This window comes from Ammospiza nelsoni, chromosome 7 (genome assembly GCF_027579445.1).
Source record: "Ammospiza nelsoni isolate bAmmNel1 chromosome 7, bAmmNel1.pri, whole genome shotgun sequence".
Classification (NCBI taxonomy): domain Eukaryota; kingdom Metazoa; phylum Chordata; class Aves; order Passeriformes; family Passerellidae; genus Ammospiza; species Ammospiza nelsoni.
Genome location: NC_080639.1, coordinates 7,442,904 through 7,467,987, shown reverse-complemented (window position 1 = coordinate 7,467,987; position 25,084 = coordinate 7,442,904). Strand labels below are relative to the sequence as shown.

The following is a 25,084-nucleotide window of genomic DNA, read 5'->3' as shown; positions in this document are numbered from 1 at the left end:
TGTGAACTGGAGCTCTAAACACTCACATGTTTAACTGCTGCTAAGTTCCTGGGGGACCAACAATTCCAAACACAGGGCTCAGAGCTACACACGCAGCCAAGTGGGCGCCAGCCCATCCAAGGGCCACCAGGCTGGGTACAGGAGGGAGGTCACTGGTCCAACATCTCTACATGGGGACAGCCATCAGGCTGTAAAAAGGTTGGGGGTCACCTTGCTCAGCATCTCTACCAGATCAGTCACCCCTTTGCTTCCCACATCATAAGGCTTCAGCTCTGTTGGCTCCCAGGGGTTTGAAGGGAACCAATGGGACCCAGCAAGCAGGATGAGCAAGGAAAAAGTGCTGGGACAACTCCACTGCTGGTGTCCACATTTCCAGTGACCAGCTCTGGCTGTAGCACCTAAAAGTGCTGGGAAATCCACCAGCAGCCCAAGGGGTAGGGACCCTACACTGCTGCCACCCCAGAGAGACCTACTCTCATACAGAGCCTTTCATGGCAGTGATGCCTGGAGTGCTTGGAGCTGGTTTTGCAGAGGTGTATCCAAGTTTTGATTAGGACCCAGGGATTTTTCCATACCACCTCATGTGGGACTGGCTTGCAGTCAACGAAAAACATAGCAGCATTGTCTGTCCTCATTCATTGTCTCAGGGTCTGGGTGAGCATTGCTGACATCAATCACCCCCTTCTTTTGTACTCTTTTATTAACATTGTTGCTGTTACCATTCTTTATCTCATTGCTGTTTCCAGTTTTCCATCTTCCTTTGTACTTAGAATCACAGAATGAGAGAATTATACAATGGTTGGAGTTGGGAAGAGCCTTAAAGTTCATCCAGTTTCAACACCCAGCCATGGGCAGGAACACTTTCCACTAGATCAGGTTGCTCCAAGCCCCATCCAACCTGCCCTTGAACACTTCCAGGGATGGGGCAGCCACAGCTTCTCTGGGCACCCTGTGCCAGGGCCTCAGGAGCCTCACAGGGAACAATTTCTTCCCAATATCTTATCCAGTCCTCTGGCAGTGTGAAGCCATTGCCCCTTGTCCTGGTCCTCTCCCGCCTTCTTTGAAGCCCCTGTAGACACCGAGGGAGGGGGGTGCAGGCTCAGTCTCCCCCAAGTTTTGTCTTGTCCAGGCTGAACAATCTCAATTCTTGGATGTCGTTGCCTTCTTCATCTCCCTTTCTGCACAAGAATGGCTGCAGCAGGGGCTGGCCAGCCTGAGAGCCACAGAATGGAGGATGGGCAGAGTCAGCATCTCTCTCTCTGTGGCCTGTGCCAGCAGGCAGCTGCTGCCAGGCCCTGTGGGAAGAGGAGTGGCATTGCTCTAACAGGCAGAGTCAGCGACAGCGCCCGCGCTGCCAGAGCCAAGAGGCACCAGACAAAGCCTTTGTTCAGCAGCGCCAGCCTGGAGACAGAACACAGCAGCATTGCTACTGAGGCAAGACAAGTATGATCAAGGTGCCAGCCACCTCCACTGAAGCTGGTTTCAGGCACTAACTGGGGTCAGAGTCAACTGCAGCAGGCTGCTTTCCCAAGGTTAACAAGCATCAATAAACTATTTTTTTATGGTTCAAAAGACAGCACTGGTATTTTTGGGTGTCAAATCAGAACTATCTCTAATAGGGAATGGCCCTGCCTTCAGCTGTGCCCCATGAAAATTCACTGGGGTTTTGTGAACATTGGTGTTTGGTAAAGGAAAATCCTTTCCAGAGGTTCCCAATCCCAAAAATGACTGGCTGAAGTTCACAGCCTGCAGGCTGGACATGTATTGGGATGCTTCCTACAGGGCAGGCTAAACAAGGCACAAAGGCCAAAAGGGATGAGCATCACTCACAGGAAGCCCCTCCAGGGCAGGAGGAAGGCAAGTCCCTGATTTAGACATGATCTGCAGTCATTTGTCATTGCTTGTAGCAGTCTCCTGATTCACTGTACACATGGAAACAACAATTATTTTAAGTCATTTTTCCAGAGAAAGAAACTCATATTTCATTTCCTATTTACCAAAACAAGAGCCAGACAAACTCAGTGCTGTATCAAAGTATGTTTATTCCAAAGCCAAATTTCTCACAGAAAACCATCTCCATGAACAGCAGCACTGGTCATGACAAACTCCAAAAGCCTCCAGGGCTTGGGGTCCTGAACAGAGCAAGCAAGAACCTCTTCTCAAAGTTGTCAGGGAGAGAGGGGGAATGACAGAAAAGAGACACATGGGCATTTGGCACAATTTCAGAAACCATACCTGCTCCCAAGAAGAGCAAATGTACCAAGACACTTTGCAGGGAGATTAATGCCTGCCCAAGAATGTCTCAGAACACCCTGTGAAGGAGCAGCTGCCCTGTCGGGAGAGAGCTGCATTATTCCTGCAGACAGAAAGCAGGGCTCTTGGTTTTCATCATCTGCTGAACCGCTTCCAAGGAGCCAAGAGGCTGGGATGTGGTGCCGGGGATGTGCTCCTCTGCAGCCTGTGCATGTCTGGGCCCAGCTGGAGCTCTACAGGGCTTCCCCTGCTTCCCCCTGCCCCAGCCTCTCAGAGAGGTGCTTGCTGATGGCCAGGAGGGGGTTGGCTCTGTACTGGGGATCGCTGATAACCTCTTGAAACCGAGCCACTTCCTCCTCTCTGAGGAAAGAAAAATAACACACCAGTTCTCTAAGTGCCTCGTGTGAAAGGAACTGAGCAGATAAGGACCCACTCATAAAGTAGCAGATTTCTGCTGAGACACAGTGATCCTGAGTGTAAATCTCAGAGAAAGACAGTGCAAGAATAAACCTAATTTAGCCAAGGGCAAAGCTCAAATTGCTGCCAGCTTCATGGGAGCCAGGGACTTTGATCTCATGCCACAGAGACACAAACAATTATGACAGTGTCCAGCATCACTTGGGAATGGGGTTTTTTTTAGAGCTTTTCCCTAGTAAACCAGAAACAAGAGACTGTGGATCTGGTCAATCACCAGGAATGAAAATTACTTCAGATTGCACCAGCACAACACCAAATTCTCTTTAGAGAGCCCCTCTACTGACTCTCTTTATGGCTGAATATTGAGCCTTGGTAATCCTACATGCACCACTAGCTGGACACCATGACAGAATTACCTCTGCACGCCTGGTCACAGCTGCTTCCTGGGGAAATGGCCTCGTCTCAAAAAGCAAGCAAGCAGGGAGGGACAAGAACAGAGCAGGAGTATAAAAAAAACCCTGTGAGTTGTCACACAGCCACATCCACTAGAGCACCCTCATCTCCCCCAGACTGCCAGGCTCTCCACAGCCCTGCCAGACAAACACTTGGTAGTGCTCAGCTACTTCCCTCCCCTTCAAAGCTCCTGCCAGAGAAACAGAGAGAGGAGCCAATGCTCCTGAAGCTTGGCTTGGGGTATTAAGGTGAAGCTTAGGGAACCTCTCATCCAAACTAATACCTTGGGAAAGAAACCTCAAGATATTCCTCCAAATTTTTTCTCTCACAAAAAGCACAGACTTGCCAGGCCACCAAAAGCAAAGCAAGGCAGAGCTGAGTGAGAAAGGCATCCCAGCACCAACACAGGCTTGTTTCTGACAGAGAAGGTATTCATCGACAGCAGTGCTGCATCTGTAGCCTGACTGTTCAGCCTCAGTTTGCAGCTGAATGGCTCAAAACTGACAGAAATCCAAGAAATAGTAAAGCAAACACTGGCAGATCACAGAGCCTAGCCCCAGGAGAGATGTGCTGAGGGTAAATGAAGTTCTTGGTGGCAGTATAAGCTATCCAACATACAGGGAAAAAGGAATTGCCAGACTAAGTCCAGGAGTTACTTGGACACATTTAAGTTCTCCATCCTTGATGATATTCAAAAGCCATGTGGACTTGGCTCTTGAGCAACCAGTTCTAGGTAACTCTGCTTGAGCAAAAGGGTTGGACCAGGTGACACCCCATGGACCACTTCCAGTCTCAACCATTCCCTGAGGCTCAGCAGGAACTGGACACTGACAAATGGGTACTTACAGGAGCTGATGTTTCTGAGCTTGTTTCATCAGACAGAAGTCTGCTGGTGCTGCCTTTGGTTTTATGTGGCTATGGAGAGAAGAAACAAAACAAGTGAGTGTTAGAGCATTAATTCAGCAATGGCTGTGTAGATGGCAACAGTCCAGGGAGATTCTGCATCTGCCTTTCCAGAAAGAACAGGTAATTAATTATCCTGCATGGAAATTCTCCTGAAAGGCAATTATTTCCACAACCAGGCATTGCAAGGAAATGCAAACTCCCTCCACCTGAGGCTGAGAGAGCAGGAGGCTTACAGGAACACCAGACCTCTCCAAGCCAGCACTGGTCATTAGCTGTCCATGCCCACATCCCTTTTCTGCTTATCACTGACCTCCAGGTCAAACTGATCCTGTTGCTTAGAGCCAAGATTCCATGGAACCTCCCCTCCCCACCACACGTGTCACCTCTGCACAGCTCATGTTCCCTGCTGCTGACACTGCAGAGCTCCAGCCTCCACAGCCACCCTGGCAGCACCAGGGACGCTCAGCAAGAGGAGGGAGCTGCCAGCCCTATGTGCTATAATGCAGGATGGTGCACTGTGTGCAGAAGAGGCACAGCAGCAGGTACAGATCTGCCACCTCTCCATGCATTCCTTATCCCTGGGCAAAGTCCAAGGGGACCAGGGGTGTAATACCATCCCTCGTGACGCCCGACGCCAAGCAGCAGCAGAGATTTACCACAAAGCCAGCACTAAGCCCCAGTAAGGGACACACAGGAAGCACAGAGATTGCTTTGGGGACTTGTGGTGCACAACAGGAGCTGCTGGTAGAACTGGACAGTAAGGAAAGGAGAAGAAATCTCCATTTTTCAGGATTACACAGATAGGAAAATTAACAGAAAAAGAGGTTGGGGACCCCAATTCGCCCTGAAGCAGAGCCTCAGCACACAGGCAAGGGGGAGAAAGAGGGCCTGAATCCCACCTCTCTGTTGCAGCAGGGGTCAAGGAGGAATATTCCCATACTGGTGGGTGCTGGGGGTTATGGCCACCCCCACCTAATCTACCCCAAAAGTCAGAAAACACAACAATTTCTCACCTCCTCTTCAAGACAGCAGGATCTGGTCTCTTGTTACAGTGACTTCCTCTTCCTACTTGTCTCTCTGGCATACTACCCTCCATCCCCTTATATTGCCTTTTTTTTCCCCTATTCTTCCTTTCTTCTTACTGCCCTTGCCTCACATTGCTCCATGTCACTCATTTCCATCATCCACCTCTAATTCAATCAGTTCCTGCTCATTTCCCTCCCCTCGTTTTTAACAGCTCAGCACAGGGACAACTTCTGGTCCTAGTTTGCCTGGAATGCTCACAGAAGATCAGGAAAATCCTTTCTCAAGCTGGATGGCAGCCCTTGGTCACCAGAGCAGGGCTTGCCAAATCTGTGTGTGCCACCAAGTCACCATGGCTGTCCCTTCAGAGGTGAGCAGCTCTGCAGAGGGTGGCAAAGCCTAAAGGAAAGCTATCCTAGGGTATATTTCCTGCTGGATTTCCCCTCAAAATCACCAGCATGCTGCCTGTTCATTTGGACCCTGTTAGCAGCTCAGCTTCATTACACTTCATTGCCTTCATTCATTATAAAGCAGAATAAAAACCTCCCTGTAATGCGCTTTTACCCTGCAGGAGATGAAATTCCTAGAGAATCTAATCTTTTATTAATACTGCTGACAAATCACCAGAGTATTACCCTTCCTTTCTGTAATGATTCAAATCCTATAAAGGCCTCCTGATTATTTCAAACACTCCTCTACAGACATTTGGGCAGCCAGAAGCCAGCAAGGGGAAGAAGAGCCTGTAGCTCCTCCATGTCAGTACCAATGGGGGCTGGTTTGGGGTTAGCAGGTCACAGGCAGGGTAGGTGACATCAGCCCATGTCAAATTCCCACCTCCACTGTGCCAACTTGGGCTTCTCAAAGGAGAGGCTTTTGGCAAAGGTCTGGGATAGGGAGAGAGAGAGCTGACAGTGCACAGGGAACAGCCAGCTCAGCCATGCTCTTGGCCAAAGTCACACTACAAAACAAAGAGTCTGGCCACAGCACAAAGGGCACTGCTCAAAGGCTTGAAGTGCCTCAGGATAAAGCCTGGATGAAGGCCTGGAAGGATGGAATGCCAGCCTGCAACACCACAAGATGAGGTTATCAGGTGAGCTCAAGCAGCATCACAACATGGACACCCACATGCCACTCCTGCAACTTCTAGGACATCTGGATGCTCCCAGCCTGTCTCATGCCAAGCCCCATCCAAGCAATATGGTGCCCCTCTCAGCTGTGAGTTCAGAAGACACATTTAATCTTTTTTTCTTGTGCCAAGTAAAGCATAAAGATGGTTAAAACAGAGTTGCCAATGAGACCCTGTTCTCCTGACCATGGCCTGCAGCTACAAGCTGAGCTGAAGGCCCCTCCACCCTGCAGGAAGAAGGGAAACACACAGTCCATCTCCAAATGGCACCAACCTTTTGAGAGGCTTCCTTGCCCTGCTCCCTGTGGTCAGGTAGGAGAGCTCAGGCAGGGCTTCCATCAAGGGCTGCATGTCTCCCACCACAGGCGTTGCTTTCCGCTTCGCTTCAGCTTTTTGCTTTTGCTTGGCCATCTTCACACTCTCTATTTCTGCATCAGAAACAAGGCATTACTGCAAGAAGGGGGAACACCTGCAGGAGATAACCCTTGAGCTAAGAAATTCATCAGTTTTACCATTTACAGAAGTGATATAAACCAGGGAAAAAATGAACAAAATGCAGCTGGGTCATTCCCTCCATTGATGTATTTGCTTGTAAATATATACATCCCTTCTGACATTGCAATGGGGAGTGAAATTCCCAGATTCTGTCCTTTTCCATCCCTTACACTGTTCTTTGCTCTCAGCAAAACTGCACAGGAGTCCTGATGTGGCAAAAACCACACTGACCTTGCATGGAATTGGGAAACAAGAGGGGAAGGGACAACACAAATACAGTTAACTCCAAATCTGGCCTTAAACAGGCACAGCTCCCTCTCTGTTGCTGTTGGGACCAAACAACAGTTTCCTAGGAGAGGCAGGAAAGATGGACTAAATGTCAGTTGTTTACTTAGTTTGAAGAGAGTCAAGGCTCCACCTCAATGACTCATTGTGGAGTGCAAGCCGACAGATGCTGGATAAACTGGACCCTTGGAAAAGCACTGCCCCAAGTGGCAGATGCATATAGCCTTTCTCAGGACCAGGTTTCCTGGTCTCCCAGCAGCAGCTCTGACAAGGGTGCAGGCACAGAGAGCTCCACAAATGCTATATCTGTCTCCTTCTTTGTCTTAAGAGGTGAACATTAAAAGCCACAGGCTTCTGCCTCAGTCCTTGAGGCTCTCTGATGTGGCAGTAAGTCCCACAGCTGCTCATGCTTCCCAAAGCCAGCAGTTTCCAGGGTGAGCACCAGCAGAATACATCCTTTAGGACAGCCCACAAAAGCCCAGCACTGCTACAGGCCTCCAGCTGAACTCCAAGATTCCCCACCTGACCCACAAATCCCTTGGACAACTGCAGGGATGATGAGCTACAAACTCCTTGTGTGGACATGACAGTGTGCCAGAAGCCTTGGGGCAGAGCTGGTGACACAGAGAGGCCAACAGAAGCCAGAAGTATTTTTGGTGGGAGCACAAAAGCAGCCAGTCCCACTTACAGACCACAAGCCTGGGTCTAATCCTGCTCCCACAGTCAAGGAAGCTGAACTCAAATTCAGTGGCTGCTCCTTTAATACCTTTGCCTTGCTCATTCTCCAGCTCAGCTGAGTAGAAGAGCAACAGTTTTTCATGAACTGCAGCTCTGCTGCACATGGATGTTTGTGACAAATCAGGATTGGAAACACTTCTCACAGCAATTCCTGCCAAGAACACAGCTTTCTGTTCTGCATGACTTCTTTTTTTGGTCTGGCTTTATGAAGCTGACTACTTCAGTGCTTTCATAAACAGTATGTGCTGAAAATTTTCAGACACCTGATTCTGCGCAAACATGCTAAATTCTTTTCCTATGAAGTCTTGTTCAGATGAGGAGCCATGCAACATATGTATTTTTAAATGTGCATACTTCTAATGTCTGAAGCATTACTTAAGTTTTTTCCCCTCTCTAGTCTCTCCTAAGATTACTTATTGGAATGGGAGAAAGTTGTGCATTTGCACTACTGGCTGATCTTTGGTTCCCAGGGTCTTGGCATCCAGTGTCACAAAAGCAGCCCTGGGACAAGAAGAAACAACAAACTCAGATTTAGGAAAACAGAGATGTAGTGATAACTTGAGCAGTCCAAGCTGGCTTCTCTTTTTGGGGGACAAAAAGCTCTTTCTCCACAAAGAACTGGCAGAGTTTTTAGGTACTACTGTGCCTGTAAAGCACTTTTAACATCACCAAGACAGTAAACTTCAGGCTAAATTACCTGTCTTGGCAGATATTTGTTCTCCCCAGAGCAAAGTCTCTGCATTTCACTTGTATTCCCTCATTTTAGTAATTTCAAAGCCAAGAGAAAGGGAAGAGGCCACAGCAGGGCCAAAACAGCACGCATGATCTTGGGAAAGACTGATGCTACAAAGGCATCAGGAGGGCTAGAATAAGACCCTGTAAGGATCCTGCTCCTGGGCTTTCCCAAAGCAGCTGAACTTGACTAGCAAAGCCATCTGTGTTTTGTGTCCAAAGAAGATGTCCAGGCACTCAGAAGCTGTTGGCTGGTTGTCTGGGAGGAGGTTTCCTTCCATTCATGTGTGTTAAATTCATACCATTTTATCTAAGAAAAAGCCAGACACACCTTCAGTGCAGCTGGTGAAATGAAAGGTTAATGAGCTTGGGCTTAGAGCTCAGGCACAGACAGCATTTGGGGTAGCAGAAAGCCACATCCCTCTGCCCCAAAAATAGTCTGTGTCCAACTCTGTTGGGCAAGAAGGTGTTAGGAACAAAGCCTGTCCCAAGAACAGCTTCAGGTGACACAAGTAACCCCTCTGCCACACTGGGTACAACTGCACAGTCCCCTCCTGTGCTAAGACACTCAGAGCAAAAACAGGCAAAGAGAAGCATTTCTGCCATGGGCTGGGCTTGGTTAGCTCATATTTCAGTGCTCGAGACAGGCCAGACTGTCTGCTAAGTGGGTTCACTGACCTGCAGCATGTGGGAAACAGCAGTAACACAGCCAGCAGTGTCCAGAGCTCTCCCCTACTGAGGGGGCAGGAGAGCCCACTGCAGGGTCTCACCAGAGGTCTGGGATTAGCTGACGGCAGCACAGAGCTCAGCTCCAGCCTCTCCTGCCATCCCTCTGGCTCCTGGGTGAGGAGGAGCTCCACCAGACAGCTACTCACATCTGTACCAGAGTTGTAAAAGATAGAACAATATGCTAAACTTATATGGACACAGTGCCTTTCTGCAAAAACAAAGGGTTTATGTAGTCACACATATTACACATAGTAAAAATCAAAAGCAGAACTGGGGCAATGACTAAGTCTTGGTGCTAAACACTGAGAAACAATACCTGGAACTTCTATGCCAGTGCTGGGGAGGGATGAAGATTTCTGAGAAGGATTCTGTCACCCAAACCCAGAGTACAGAGATCCATCAGAACTATGCTTTGTGATACTGTGTCACAGGAATACTCACTCTGCAGCCATCTTTCCTTCCTCAGCTTCATCTTCTCTTTTTTAGAAAGTACTGTTTTTTCTTGCAAACCTAGAAGAGAAGAGACATGAGATGGAGCCTGGCTCCTGCACAATAGATTCTGTTCAACCCTTGAAGCTTTTGAACTTGCTGGCACAGCAGGCAGATCCAAAGGCTACCCTGCACCCCAACTTTTAGCCAAACAAATCAAATCTGCCTTGCTGTGAGTTAAAAAACAAGAAACAAATAAGCAGATCAGATCATCAGCATAGGATCACAGAATGGTACAGATTGGGAAGGACCTCAAACCTCATCCCATTTCAAACCCCCCTGCTGTGGGCCCCAGAGCAGCTTGTTCCAAGCCCCATCTAACCTGCCTTGGGCACTTCCAAGGATGGGGCAGCCACAGTTTCAGCCTGTGCCAGGGCCTGCCCACCCTCACAAGGAGAATGTTCTGAAATATATCCAAGGGCAGCCCTAAGGAGGAGCTGGTCACTAGCAACCTGTAAAATAGACTAGTACCTACTATTTAGCAAATTCAGTATTTGGAAAGCAGCTGTTGAGCACAGATATCCAATATAAAGTAAACTATCGTCACAAATGTTTTTACTGGAGATCCGTTGCAAGTGCTATAAAATTGTATCTCATCTCACACATTTAACCTAAATTGACTTGAGCCAACTTTTCTCCTGAAATGTGCTGGAAATACTAGAATTCCTATAGAGTAACAAGCTCCCTAAAGATCATACTATTCACCTTAGCTTATTCTTAAAGGTAGAAAAGAAAAAGCACCCCTTTTTTCCCTTCCCAAAGAAAGGAGTTCAGTACAATTATGAAAACAACTCACTGAGGATAACTTCTCTGAAGCTACAGATCCTTTGGGATGATTTGAACAAAAGCATCCTTTAATAATTTCTTAAGAACAGAACAAACTTGCTGGGGCTAAGGTGACCTTCCCACAAAACCAACAATCACCATCATGTTTTGAGCTTCTAAGGGAGAATGAAGCTGGAGCTTCCACAGCCTCATTTCCCAGAAAAATAAATTCCCAAACAGCACTTAGTAAAACCACATTTGTTGTGGTATCAAAGCAGATGCTGAAAGAATAAATTGCATGATCCAATAACCAACTCTGAGCTATGCCCAGCCCCATCACCCCACATTTCTGTGGTTTCAGGGGACAAAAGGATGAATGACAGTCAATTATGACATACATATTATCATTATTATGGAATTATTATCCCATCTCAATGATCTCCAGAAGGCTGCCTGCACAGGACATCACAGCTGCTCCAGCCTGCCCAAATTTCAGCCATGGCAATGCTGGGAAGATCTGCCCCTCATCTGGAAACACACTCATGACTTCACTGGAAAAACATGGCCTGGCAGCATTTGTTAATGAAAATAAAAAGGCCCGATTCAGCCAGCTGCAGTAATAACAGCAATTCAGGTTTGGGTTGGTATTTTTTTTTCCCCAAAACAGTAGTGGAATATTTAAGGAAACACAAAAGCTGTTTTCCTGGCAGGAACCCAACCCTGCTGCTGGCCAGGGAGGGGGAAGGTGGCCACAGATAACCAGAGAGTGCCTGAGGGAAAGGAGCTGCATCCCTCCTCTGCCAGCAGCCAGTTCCTGCCCTTTTCCATCACTTGGCTCTCTAGACACTCCAATTTCCATATCCCAGCCTGCCCTCAGAAGGCTGCTCAGCTGCTTGAGGGTGCAAAGTTGTTTGGCAGCTTCCAGCTGTGATGTCGAGTGCCAAAACCGCTGCAAAGCCACTGGAGGACAGTGAAGGCAGAATTCAGCTGGTTAATTAACAGCACAGACTGTCCCCAAGGCAGCCTTTTGTTTTTATTTAGCTTGCAAGCACCTCTGAGATCAAGCCAAACCACAGCTCCATTTTAATTATTTTCCTGTGAAATCAGAAGGGTTTGAATCCCCCTCTCCAGCCCATTCCACAGGTAATTTAACAACACTTGCCTTTGAAACCCTATGAATGAAGGAAAGGTGAGCAAACCCCATTACATGGCTAAGGGAAAGGTGAGCAAACCCCATCACATTAACTAAGGATAATTTCCACACTGTAAATTTGACAATCATTCATTTTAGCAAGAACGTGCTTTCTTCTTTCTTCCCTCTGATCTGTACAGTACAAGACATGCCAGATACAAACAGGTTAAAAAAAACCACAATAGCTTTTTGCCACCTACATCAAGCATTTGGTACTACTCCTGGCAATCCTTAGGATGCTGCTTTCATGACAGAGAAGCAGATTTTTGAGGATGGCTTCCTTAATTTCAGAAATCTTCAGGGCTTTTTGGTAAAGGACTCAGACTAAAAAAAATAGAATATATATACACACGCAGACACATATATATGTGACTACTTTTCATAAAGAACTCCTTAGACTAAATATGTCTATAAATCCTACCTTAGAAATCCCCATTTGATCCTTTCTAGGCATTCAGAAAGAAGCTGGAGTGAGTTAAAACTGTAACACTAGAGGCTTCCCTGCCCCAAGATCCCACTATTTGATTTTGGCTCTGCAGCCAAGAGGGTTTGACAGTTCCAGGAAACTCCATTACTTGGAGCATTTGGCCATTACCAGAAATATTCAATAAACCTGTGCAATGCCACATGGACAGAGGAGGGTCCTTCAGCACCAGGCATTTGCAAAGCTCCTCCTGGGCTATGAGACATTAAGAAACAACATGTAACATTAATTAATATTCCAAAACCCCAATGATACACAACAGTAAAGCTGTTGCTGCTCAAAACATAGTATTTTGGCAAACTCAAGTTAAATAACAACAGATGTTTTAATTTTAGCCTCAGTTGTGTAATAGCAAGAATGAGCATATGCCTACAGCTGTGAGATGAGTTAATGAAGGAAGTCAGACTACATCCAAAAGCAGATATTGGGTGTGGTTTGGGGTTGTTTTCTTAAATTACATAGTGTCACTTGTAAATGGCGCACTGCTCTTGTCCAATAAAGAGCCTGGGAAATGGTAAGGACAGTCTCCTGGGGCACAGGCAACAGTGCTGTGACCTGGCAGCTGTCACTGCACGGCCCCTGAGGCGTTCTTATTCCTCTAGGAACAGAGCTGAGGGACAACACGGGCCAGGCAAAAAGCCAGCCAAGATGTCCTCTGGCTGAGAGGATGCTCCACAGCTCCCTGCCCTCATCCCACTGACAGCTCCCAGTCTGTGACCTCCAGCTCCACTGCTCCCAAAGCATTGATGCACATTGGTGACCAAGGCTTAGGGGTGGCAAGGACAGGGGCAAGGGGCTGTACCCAAACTCTTTGTCCTCTTGCTGTTACAGGAGCCCCTAGGGACAGCTTGGTACCTGTATGTATGGGGCACAGGAAACACATTTGGATTTTGCCCAATCCAAGCCCTGCTGCACCCTGAGCAGGCTTGGGAACCAGCATTGGAGGAAAAGGTGTCAGCTCCTCCTGGGCCAGGGCAGGTTTCTCCATGGATACAGCATTTGCTTTTCATGATCTAAACCAAGCTGCATTATTTTTGTTCACACAATTATACCAGCATGCACGCATTCTTCCTGCCCCAATGTGGAAGGTGTGAGCAATGACCCTCACTTGTAAAATTTAATTGCAACAAAGGACTGAATAAAGAAAAATCACAGTGCTGGGAGCCCCCACACCATGACTACCAGCCACATGGCTCCTCAACAAAATAGATGCTCTGCCTTTTATATCTTTAGTTCCTCTGAAAGTTTTGTCAGTCTACTCTTTCCCTGCCATCCATTGGTGGAGACTACTTTTTACATCTTGATTGGAGGTCAGGTATTATGTTAGCTCCTGGTAACAAGCCAGCCTCCTCTAAATGTCATGACTACCATGGCTATTACGGGGGGGGGGGGGGGGGGGAGGAAAGAGGACTATGGAATGACATATTACAACAACATCACTATACACCTATAAAATATCTGTCTCTTAATTGTGAGAGCCAACTATTAAATTACATATTTATAACAAAGGCATCCTACAAGAAGCGGGATCTGCCTTCTCTGCCCCTTCAGATGCCCTGGTTATCTGAAGCACAGCCTACTTCCAAGCCTGGCCTCCCCCTGGAAGCCCAGAGCAGCAGTGCAGCCGTGTCCTCACAGCAAGGTCATGGCTCTGCCAGGCCTGGTAAACATCCCCAGGCTCCAAGCAGCCCCAGCACGGGCACAAGGCCTCCCAGGCAGCCCAGCTCAGCCTCAGCTCACAGGGGCACTCAGTGATGTTCCATTAGAGGGGGGAGCACATCCCCTCAGGAGGTGACTGGGAAGTCACAATGTACACAGCAGGCTGTGAAAGACGACCTCAGAGACAAAGGCTGTCCTTACACACTGTGTCTGAAGTGCTGCTGGCACACTCAGCCCCTTGCACAAGGTAAAAGCACCTCCTTCTCCTCCTCTGCCCAAGGCTTTGTCCATTTTAGCGCCTCATCTTTCATGCTCTCAGCAGCCCTCCCCAGAAGAGATTCAGCCCCAGTCACAGACAGGCACACAGAGGATGCTCAAGGTGGCCCAGTGTGTCACTGCTCCTAAAGCCACTTGTGCAGCTGAAGGTTATTTTTATAACCAAGGCTGAAATGCCACAGGGAACCCGGGTTTCTGAGCCAAGAATTGCAGAGTCTAATACAGGAGGTTGGTGTTGCTATTTCAGGCTCCGGGAAACAAAGAAATCATAGAATAGTTTGGGCTAGAAGGGACCTTAAAGACTAACTCATCACAAACCCCTGCCATGGGGAAAAGTAAAAAGAAGAAAGGAAAATAAAAGGATAGGTGTCAGTACTCCCTGACATGGAAAACTTGAAAGCCCACAAGACAAATGCAGAAAGGCTCACCCACAGAAAGGTGCCCTGGGAAACACACACCATGTCAGGGACATTCCAAGATCAGGTGTGATCCCCTTCAAGAAATCCCCTTTCCAGCTTTGGGAGAATGAGTCTGCTTACAAAAAAAGACATTTTAACCCCCCCCCACACACACACACACACACACATCCCTTTCTATGTACATGCAACAAGGGTGTGTGCATTTCATCCAACAAAAGAGTTCTCCAAAAGTATCATAAATTACTTAGTGCAAATATTCTCATTTGTCAAGGAATGGCATGGCAAAAAAGTTGACTTTTTCCTTGCTATCACTGGCATATATTTCCTCTCTGTGCAGCCCCCAAAAACAATTTAAATACCTGTGATCACAGTGAATTTAATTTATGCCCAGCAGCTCTCAGCAAGCTCTGCTGCAGCTTCCAGCCTTACAAAAGGTCACTCAGCCACAAGAGCAGCAGAACCCACAGCATCAGCCCTGGAAGCATTCAAAAGGTGTGGGTGTGGCACTTGGGGACATGGCTTAGGGGCACACCTGGCAGTGCAGGGGGAATGGTGGGATTCAGTCTTAGAGAGTTTTCCTGACCTTAACAATTCTATGATTGTATGAATGGCAAAGCCTTCTTGCAGTCAAGCTGGAACAGAGAGCTGTAGGTCTGCAGCAGATTTTCCACAGTAAGGCAAGAAACCTGACCATTCCAACATCCTGCCTGAACACTGTGAGCAGAGAAACCCCACCAGAGGCTACTGAGAGCAACTTCATGCCCCTAGCCCCATCAAGAGAGGAGAATGAACATTTTCTTTGCTTCCACCACCCCATATAAAAGCCCAAGAGAAACACCTCCAAGAACTGCAGACAGTGGAGCTGAGGCCAAATGCTCCTTCAGGCAGCACCAGGGAAGCCTGGACCATCCCTCAACCAGAGGAAACAACACTGACTGGCTCAAGATAACCAACAAGAGTTAGTGAGCTTGTACAGGGGCATTAAGCATTGCCATCCAGTTAAAGCAGCTTCCTCTGCTGCAATTCAGACACAGGGGAAGATGCAGGAATACATATATATAAAAAAAGGATATACATTCCTAAGATCAGACTCTTGGGGAAAAACTTCCTAGGGAGCACAGGCAATCCTCACTTCCCCAAAGAGCAGCCTTGCCAAAGGTGCAGCACCCAGCCCTGGCAGAAGTTTTGCAGATAAGCAGCACATGATCCTCGTTGGGATTACAGCCACTAAACCTGCTCCCCTGCTCCTGCAGGTCTGACAGCATCTGAGTGCCTCTGCCCCACATCTGGATGTGTGAGGCCACATCTGGAGCAATGGGTCCCCTCGTGGGCTCCCCAGGACAAGGGGAACACATGAATGGGAGAGTTAATCCAGGTAAGGGCCACTAAAATTATTAAGGAACTGGAGTGTCTTTTACTTGAGCAAAGGCTGGAAAAGAGGCCTCAAAGGAAATCCTATACATGTGCATAATACCTGGTGGAAAGGAAGAGGAGGAAGGAGACAGACTATTCCCAATGGTGCCCAGTGACAAGGAGCACACAGTTTTTGGGAAAACTTTCATGATTTTTTAAATTGTCAGGAGGTTATGGAGCCCCCAGGTCTCCACCCAGGGAAATATTCAAAACCTGACTAGACACAGCCCTAAACAACCTGCTTTATCTGGTCAAAGTGGACCACCAAAGTAGACTCCAGTGAGTCTGCAGCACAATTTGGACAGTTGGCAAGAGTCCTTTTACTGAGTATAAAAATGTGTATTTTAGCAACAGCGATATAGGCACCTTAGCTGTTGGTGTGGATGTTGCAGTTTCAATAAAGGGCAGTGAGAAGACCAGAGCACCATTTCTATAAAAGCCAGAACAGCAGCCAATCTCTGGAACGAGATTTATTCTGAGACCAGGAGTAATTCATGTTTACCAATGGGTAAATTCTCTCCTTAGGGCAGAACACCGAAAAATTACTATGCTTTTTGACAATGCCTTGCAGGCCTGCATTTGAAAGAGATTTTCCCCAAAATATCTTTTCCTTTCCTGCTAATAAGATTACCTTTGACTATCCTGTCCTTTGAGAAGCTTTAAAAATCAGTAGTTCAGTATCTCTGCAGTATTACACAGTGAAAGACCTAGATCTGAAATAGTTACACTACTGGATTTTATCTGGTGCTTATTTATCCAAAAAGCACAAACAGTTTACCTTCATTTCCTTGTCTTTTAACTGCATATTAGCTAGCAGACAATTAAACTGGCATTCCCTGGGGAAGTTTTCCAGCCACTGGTTCCTATAACCCCTCTCATACTGTTTTGGCACCTGGTGTTTCTTTCACCTATGCCTTTCAGCACCTTAGGGGAGGCAGCTCTGCTCAGCTGTACTTGTTATTACATTCCCAGTGGGTGGATTCAATGGAGACACTGCATTTTATCACAGAACCACAAAATTATTTGGGTTGGAAGGGCCCTTAAAGATCACCCAGCTCCAGCCATGCCTGCCTCAGGCAGCTTTTTATGCTGCATTTCCACTCAAAGCCAAAGCAGGGGCCTGATGGGCTTCTGGGGAAAGGGGAGAGAGCAGACAAAAATAGGGAAGGAGAGAAGACAAAATATGGATTTAAAGATGCTCAGAGGACAGAGGGACAAAAGCACAGAGGGACAAACTTGCAAGGCAGACAGACAAATAGGTAACTGTCAGCTGGCACTGCAGCACTGGCAGCAGACCAGCTGCACACAGGAGGAGGTATGAGACATCACCCAGAACGAGATGTGGAGTTGTTTGTTTCTCAGGGATTACAGCAAACACCAGGATCTGCTAGTGCAGAGCCCCACCTTCCCCCCACTCCTACACACAATACATTCCATGGATTCATTAGTTTGTTTGTAGAAGTACCCAGTTTTCCTCATTTCTTGGGGCCAGGTTTAGCATTCAGAGCCACCTTCCTGGGAAAAACAGGCCATGGAGGGATTCAGACAGACTGCATCATCTGAAATCATTTCTTTGACTGAAATGAGGAAGGACAGGCAACCAGACCGTGTTCACTGTGCAACTTGGTGAAACAAGTGCCTGCAGGAACCACTCCCTGCATCATCTGACAAGGCAGGGATGCAGCCAGTAGCAAGGGCTACAGCTGGACCTTTCCTCAGATGGAGATGGAAAAAAGAGAGGCAGGAGCAATCCCATGGCTCAGCCTTTCCATCCTGCTAAGTGGAGACGGTGCACACTTGACCTGATGGCAAAGTGATACCTTGGGGAAAGAAGAGAAACTAATAAAACAAACAAAATAATGCAGCATTTTCAGCTGGTCAAAGGACGGGATTGTCCTACTCTGCTTGGCATTGCTGTGGCCTCACCTCCAGTCCTGTGCGCAGTTTTGGGCACCACAGTACCAAAAAAGACATCAGGCTGATAGAGAGCTTCCAAAGAGGGATCACAAGGATGGGAAAGGGTCTGGAGGGGAAGCCTTATGAGGGGCTCAGGTCACTTTGTGCAGCCTGGCAAGACTGAGGGGAGACTTCACTGCGGTCTTCAACATGCTCCTGAGGGCAAGCAGAGGGGCAGATACTGACCTCTTCACTCTTGTGACCAGGGACAGGACTCAAGGAAAGGGCAGGGAGCTGAGTCAGGCGAAGTTTAGGTTGGATAGCAGGAAAAGACTTCTAAGATCATCAAATCCAACCGCCAGTGCAGGTTCCATCGTTGGGCCATCTCCCTAAGCACCACAGACACCTTGTGAACACGTCCAGGGATGTGAGTCTGCCACTGCCCTGGGCAGCACCTTCCAATGCCTGATCACCCTTTCAGTGAAGAACTTCCCCCAGTATCCAACCTAAACCCCCCCAGTACAACGTGAGGCATTTCCTCTGGTCCCTTGCTCCTTGGGAGCAGAGCCCAAGCCCCACCTGGCTGCACCCTCCTGTCAGGGAGCTATAGAGAGTGACAAGGTCCTTCCTGAGCCTCTTTTTCTCCAGGCTGAGTCTCCCCCAGCTCCTCCTCATCAGGCTTTTGCTCCAGACCCTTCCCCAGCTCCACTGCCCATCTCCAGACATGTGAATAATCTCCCCCCACACACTGAGGTCAGGCTTTATGATGTTTCACACCAGTTGTGGCACAGGGGAAGCTGGCAAGGACTGTTTCAGGGTAATCACACAGCTCCTATTAAAAGCTGCCTTTGGCCAGAGGTTTTCAAAGAATTTTAATGGACAGAATCCAATGTGTACTGGTAGCAAGACATTGCAGCAGAGAAACATTTTTTTCCATATTAAGCCACATATCCACAACGGATCCCCTCTGTAGGGCTAAGGGTGGGGTAGGAGTCAGAGCAGTGAAGAAGGGAGCAAGGAGCACAAGGTGGATTTTTTTGCACTCTCTGTGATGTGGAGGCTTGGCACACACATACATCTTCCAGCCAGCAGCTACTCAGCTCCTCAATCAAGACAACCACTGGCAGATAGTCTGGAAGCAAGATGTTAACTGGGATTACTCCAGCCTGGCTGCCGTCAGAAGTAACCACTGAGGTAGTGTAAGGCTTCTGAAAATTTATGATCAGCAGAGAACAAGCAGGAACAGGCAAAAAACAACAGCACCAGCAAAAGAGCAATGCCCAGAGCACCACTGGTCAAGGGATTCATAACCATTAAAAGGCAAAAGAGAAAGCAAACACCACTCCAAGGTCCATGTACACCCTTCCTCTCAATACACACACTATGCCAGCCAGTAGGGAACAAACATTACTGGAATGACAAACTCTTACACATAATTAATATGTTAACTCATGTGACTGCTGAATGCCCAGTGATCAATACTTAATTATATTCCCAGGCAACAATGCCAGCCAGAAACTGCCCTGAGTAGACTGTGCAGATATGTAACTCCAGGGTAGAAAACAAAACAACCACAAGATCAGCAGTAAGTGGGAGTTACATACAGGAGCTTCAGCAGCACAGAGAGGAGAGAAGAGATCACATCACAAATGTCTCCACAGCGAAGGAGGAAGAATTGAGCATGAAGGTCAAGAGAAGACTGTCAAAACTGGCTGAAATCATAGTTTCAAATGACAGCAACATAATGATGAAGCTCTTGCAGAGAGAAAAAGGAGAGAAGTAGGGACAGCAAGGGAAGGGGCAGGAACAAGGATATTACAGGAAGGTGGGCACCCACAGGACACCATTAAATGTTCAGAGAGGTTTGTCTTCCAGTAAAAAGGTCACAGCAAAACCAAAGCCCATCTGGGCAGACAGGGAGAAGAGGAGGAGGATCATTTCTGTTCCTAGCCTGGTGACCTGAAGCACCCTACTCACTAAGCCTGCTCTTCTGCACAGGGCACATGAGGCACAGATGGCACAGATGCTCTCCTTCCATCAGCTGAGAAGGAATTAGCATGCAGGGGCACAGCAGAAGGCAGAGAGGAGCTGGGAGAGGAGATAATTCCCCCCTAGCATTACTTCCTCAGTGCCTAGTTTGCTAGAAGGGCATCAAGTACTTCAGCAACTTCCATTTGAGAAACAATTGTGCTTATGCCAATCAGTGTTTTCCAGAAAAATCTAAACCTATGACTTTTGAAACCTGACAGCTGATCCAAAAGTAACATCCAAGCCTGATCTCTGCACCCCTCTATCTCCCACAGTAACAACTCTTCCAACAGCAATATGGGCTTGGACAAAGTAGGAAAAGACTAAAAAGTCTAAAATTTATTCCTGAAGCCTTCCCTTCTTCACAAGTGTCCAGAAACACAAGGATGCAATGAAAGTACATGGGCAAAACCATGAGAAATCCTCTGAAGAGCCACAAAGGCATTCTTCCCAGCTAACAGTTTCCCTGCCTCTTCTTGGAAGGTTTGCTAAATTAGCATCTAAAGGGTGTATTGCAATCCAGACCTAAGGAAAGGGATTTTCTGGATGGCCCTGAATGCACCCTTCTAACACTGGCAAGTAGCTATCTCAGGCTGCCTTTTCAGCAGAGAGGATACTCCATCAGTAGGAAGGACCACCCTGCCACCACTGTTCAGAGAGCTGCACAGCTCAAGGACAAGGAAGCTGAGATGTCACACCTCTGCTTCCCTACACCTCCTCAAAAAAAGTTCCATTAATCAGAAATAGTGATTCAGCATCCACAATCAAGCTGGGATTTAACCAAAACATTTGTTAAGAAAAAAAAAGGTCAGCAGTCCAAAAGCCTGAGTGTATTCAGCCACACCTAAGGTAGGCAGCCCTCACCCTTGGCTGGGTGAGGAGGAAGGAGCCCTGATTTCATTTACTAAATTCTCTGTTCAGTAAATCTGTTTTCTTGGCAAACTGGCAGCCTCTTCCACCACATGCCTGCACAGGCAACATCTCCAGAACACCACTCCACTGTGTGCCAATGCCCCACCTACTGCTAAAGGGAATGCAGACACTCTCAGCTCCTGCAGTGATGCTGCCAGGATGCTTGGGGGTGCTTTGGGGAGCAGGGAAGGGGTCTGCAAAGTGCTGACTTGCTCCAGGGAATACCGAATGCAATATTGGATTGCTTGGCTCTAATGGAACTAAAGTAAAAAAAAAAAATCAACAGTAATTGACTTCCATGTTAATGACACAGAGGCAGGGCTGCTTCCCCTGGAAAGATCGACACGGGATGTGAAGCAGTATCAATACCATGGGCACTATCAACACATGACATCTGGAAACTTGGCACAGAGACAGCAGCAAGCAGACTCCACAGTAGCTCAGGGTGCTGGTAAATGAGAGCTTAGCTTGGCTTACCTTATCCAAGCATTTGTTGTTGCATCTTCCACCCTGTCTCCTGCACACAAACCCAACTCTCCTGCACCAGGTCATTCACCTGCTTCTTGAACAAGCTGAGCCAAACCAAGGGAGATGTGGTCAGGAGCACAGGGAGCTGTGAGACAGCTGGACTGATCTCTCAGCCTTCAGTCCCAAGGTCTAAAGTACCCACAGCCTATTTCAGACACAAGTTAAAATTCACCAGTAGCAGCATATCTCTAGGGCAGCTGATGCCCCATTCCAGCCTGACATGAATGAGCACACAAGCACTCCCAAGTCCTCAGGACAGGTTCACAAGCAAGGACAGAGGGAATGTCTGCAGAACCTCTCACAGCTGGAGGAACAGGGGCACTCAATGGATTTGGCACTGGTGGTACCTACAGCTTTCTACCTGTGCAGTTCACTAGTTTTTTGTAATAGTTATTAGGCACGGGATGCTTTAAGTACCAGCTAAGCATTTTGAGTAAAGTGTTGCTTTATACTCCCCAGGTTTTTCCCACTGGCTGCTGTCAAGAGATGGGAGTGCCCAGTTTGGATGCTGTTTTTGTTCTGACACAGCACACCAGCTCCTGTGCCAAGCCTTCTGGGTGGGTAGGGATGATCTTGTCACAGTAAGAGATTCAGCAGTGACAGCACCAACCAAGCCATGAGAAACAAGACAAATAAGAAAATCATTTGTAGACTCACCCCAACCCTCACCCTGCAAACACAGTTCTCCCACACACAGAAAACATAGAGAAATAAATGTCTGACCATCAGAAGGAAGAAACAAAGTCCCTGATCAAACATTCCAGCACCAATTCTTACTCTGATTGCAGCCTGGAAGAAAAAAACAGAAGCAGCTTCAGAAATAGCTCAGGGGTCAACATCAAGCAGCAGGTTTTGACCTGCTGTAACACCAGCTCATCAACAGCCTGAAAGATCTTCCTTCCTCCCTTATTTCACCTTCTCCTTTAGTACTTTTAGCTACCGATTTCTTAGCTGGGTTCTGCCTCTTCCCAAGGACCTAATTAGGAGAACAGCCAGCCAAAATGCAGAGGCCACAGCTCCAATGGGAAAAAGGCAGCATGCGGCATGGGAGAGAGGAGATGACCAGAGGCAGGACTTGGCATGACACCACAACTTTGACTTTTATGATTTCCCAGCCACACTCAGACACAGGACTCCAGAAGAGCCCCTGTTGCTAGACACAAGGTAAAGGAGGGGAGCAGCTGGCAGAGGACTCCTACAGAGAAACCTGGATGTGCACTCTGAACAAAAAGCTCTGGGAGTGAATTCTGTGTCTCCCATATCTGTCTGTTAAACAGTTACCATGAACACTGCTACAGCACCTTCTCTTCTTCCCCACAGACTGAGTTAAAGCTGTATAGTTCAGCCTGCTGTGCCTCTCATCTCCTCCTAAGGTCCCATAACTGTTCCAGGAATGAGCTTTCCACCATTCCTAGAGTCCTCTCTTATTTTCCTACTCACTCTTAAGGGGTACTGGGATGTCAACACCCAAAACCCAGAAGGGAGAGCTTGGTAAAAGATTAGCCCACCAAGACTACACAACAAAAACTATCATCTCTGGACTATCAGAAAGCTGATGGTAAGAGGCTGTTCAAGGCCATCAAGGATGCAGCAGCTTTCAGACACATATAATCACAAAGTGCCTGATATGGCTCCTGGAGAGATGCTGACAGGAAAAAAACATGCAGAGATGCTGACATGAAAAAATCATGCAGAGATGTCTGGACACTAGACTTTCCCCCACAGGGACCTCAAGAAAAAGAAGAAAATACAGCAGATACGCATAAGACTTGGAGACACATCTCTGTACCCTGATTGCCACAGCCCTACAAGTTACATGTTGTGTGTTAGCAAACAGCAGATTGCTGACTGGTCCCAGGCACATGACAGAGCATAGGATACACATAAAATCAGTGTCACTCCCTCAGCCACTCCTCTGCCCTGTGTGACCCAGAGCACACAGCCAGGGAAGAATATGTGCCTCTAAATTCAAGATGCAAACATGACAAACTTTCCTTCAGATGTGCACACGGGAATTTCACAAGGAATAAACAGGCACAGCTTGAACTGCAGTGTAAGCAAACAGAAGAAAACAATTAGAAGTGAAACCCAGCAGAGGACTCAATGTCTGGTCTGCTTTATGAATGGGCATGAGGTGAGAAGGAAGGCTTGGGGGAACCCTGCAGTGGGCAGAGTCCTGGCTCCAGTGAGACCCAAGCCAGGAGCACAGACACAGCCTTTGCTGGGACAAAGGTGTAGAAACAAAAGTTCCAGCTTATTCTAAGAGTTCCCAGTGCTTGACCAATGGGAAGTTTAAAAAAGCCTTGCCCCACCTTACTTTGTTTTTGATGATCGTTCAGTGCTGCCCTAGTTAATCCAATCAGTCCCGACCTTTCTAACAGATCCCTGCCTCTGCTTTCCAAACAGTAGCTCTTTCCTGGCCTCCAAACAGTGGCATCCCAACCACTTGGGCTCAAGTTACCCTTTCCTGAAGGCAGCAGGGTCAGCATCTCTATTGCTTACTGTATTCTTGCCCTTGTTTGCTTGTTAAACTCTAATCTCTCCTCCCCAGGGCTAAGTAACCAACATTTCCAGTCTTGGCCATAGGCCTTATTTTCCAGACAAAACCTGCATATCCTATTTTGAAGCAAGAAACACAGCAGATGCTTGGTAGCTTACAGGAAAAAAAGCATGCTACAATTCTGTACTTAACCTGAGACAGCATTGCCAGCTAATTCCTGCCATGTGCAGTGGACAAATTTCTTTCCCTGTTCTTTTCCCCCCACCAATTAATTCCATGATGGATCTGAAGGACAGCAGGAAGCACAGGAAAGAAGAAAGTCAGTACAAACTAATGACTGCAGAACAGACTGGGAAGAAATACCAATTTTCTGGCAGTTGCAAAAACATTACAGGCAGAACAGGCAAAAAAGCCCAAAGCTTAACTTGTACCCTCTAAGTATTTTAATCAGTTGTTCTCAGTTCCAGCAGGTCTGCCACAGAATTGTATTAAAAGCACCTACAAGATAAAATTCTTAACACTCTCATTCCAGTTTTCATATTGCAACAGAAATACTGTAATGATGACTTTAGGCTAAAAAAGTCAAGGGGCAGGGTGACTGCATGAATGTATTTGGGACTGGGATCAGGGCAGGAACAGAAAATTCCACTTTGGCACTGCTTAGCTGTACCACTGGCAGCCCCTCTGCCCCATCTCCAGCTGTAGCTTAAGGAGACAAAAAACAGCCATTTTTTAGCCACTTCCAGCCCAAAACTGCAGCACCCATGGGCAGCCCCCTGGTCCTGCACCTTGTATGGCCAGCCACAGGCAGAGGCTGCACACCAACACCTCACAAAGCACTAACAGAAGGCACTTTGAGGGCTTGAACCGGAGCCTGCTGTCCAGCAAAGAGCACCACTGAGCTAAGAACATACCAGGCCTGACCACAGCTGGGTGTAATGCCCAGGTAGAGAGTGTCTGCATGCAGCACCTCCAAGGAATTTTTATTTTGGAGGATCTGCTTCCAATCCATGTGGGTACCAGAAATTCAGAACAATCATGTGCAAGGGGTCCTGCAACTTCACTGCCATTTTACTGATGGATCTCTGCCCACCTTTAACACAGAATCTTCCAGTTTCTTTTATCCCCGCTTATCTTACTCGAAGACACTGGGAGCAAGTTTAGTCTCTGGGGCAAACCAATTTGATTAGCTCCTCTTTTTCTCAATTGATTAGAGCTCTTTTCCAAGCCAAAGAGCTCTGATCAATTGAGTCATTGCTCATATTTCACACTTCTGGCATCAATGCCAAAAACCTGATCTGCAGATAAGTGTGAAAGCTCAGGAAGGACAGCACTGGCTGCAGACACTGCTGTGAGCTCCTATACC

General features: G+C 47.5%; 1 protein-coding gene across 2 annotated transcripts in view; it reads right to left on the bottom strand.

Moving 5' to 3' along the window:
- Nucleotides 1-2,022: 2,022 nt before the first annotated feature.
- The window catches only part of SLX9 (SLX9 ribosome biogenesis factor), a 40,577-nt gene continuing 17,515 nt past the window's right edge, over nucleotides 2,023-25,084 (bottom strand). For both annotated transcript variants that reach the window (XM_059475896.1, XM_059475895.1), the window contains exons 3-6: nucleotides 9,599-9,667; nucleotides 6,453-6,606; nucleotides 3,970-4,038; nucleotides 2,023-2,613 (exon numbers count right to left, since the gene is read on the bottom strand). In XM_059475896.1, the coding sequence (XP_059331879.1) occupies nucleotides 2,487-2,613; nucleotides 3,970-4,038; nucleotides 6,453-6,606; nucleotides 9,599-9,667 (419 nt within the window). In that variant the 3' untranslated portion in view covers nucleotides 2,023-2,486. The remainder of the gene's footprint in view (nucleotides 2,614-3,969; nucleotides 4,039-6,452; nucleotides 6,607-9,598; nucleotides 9,668-25,084) is intronic.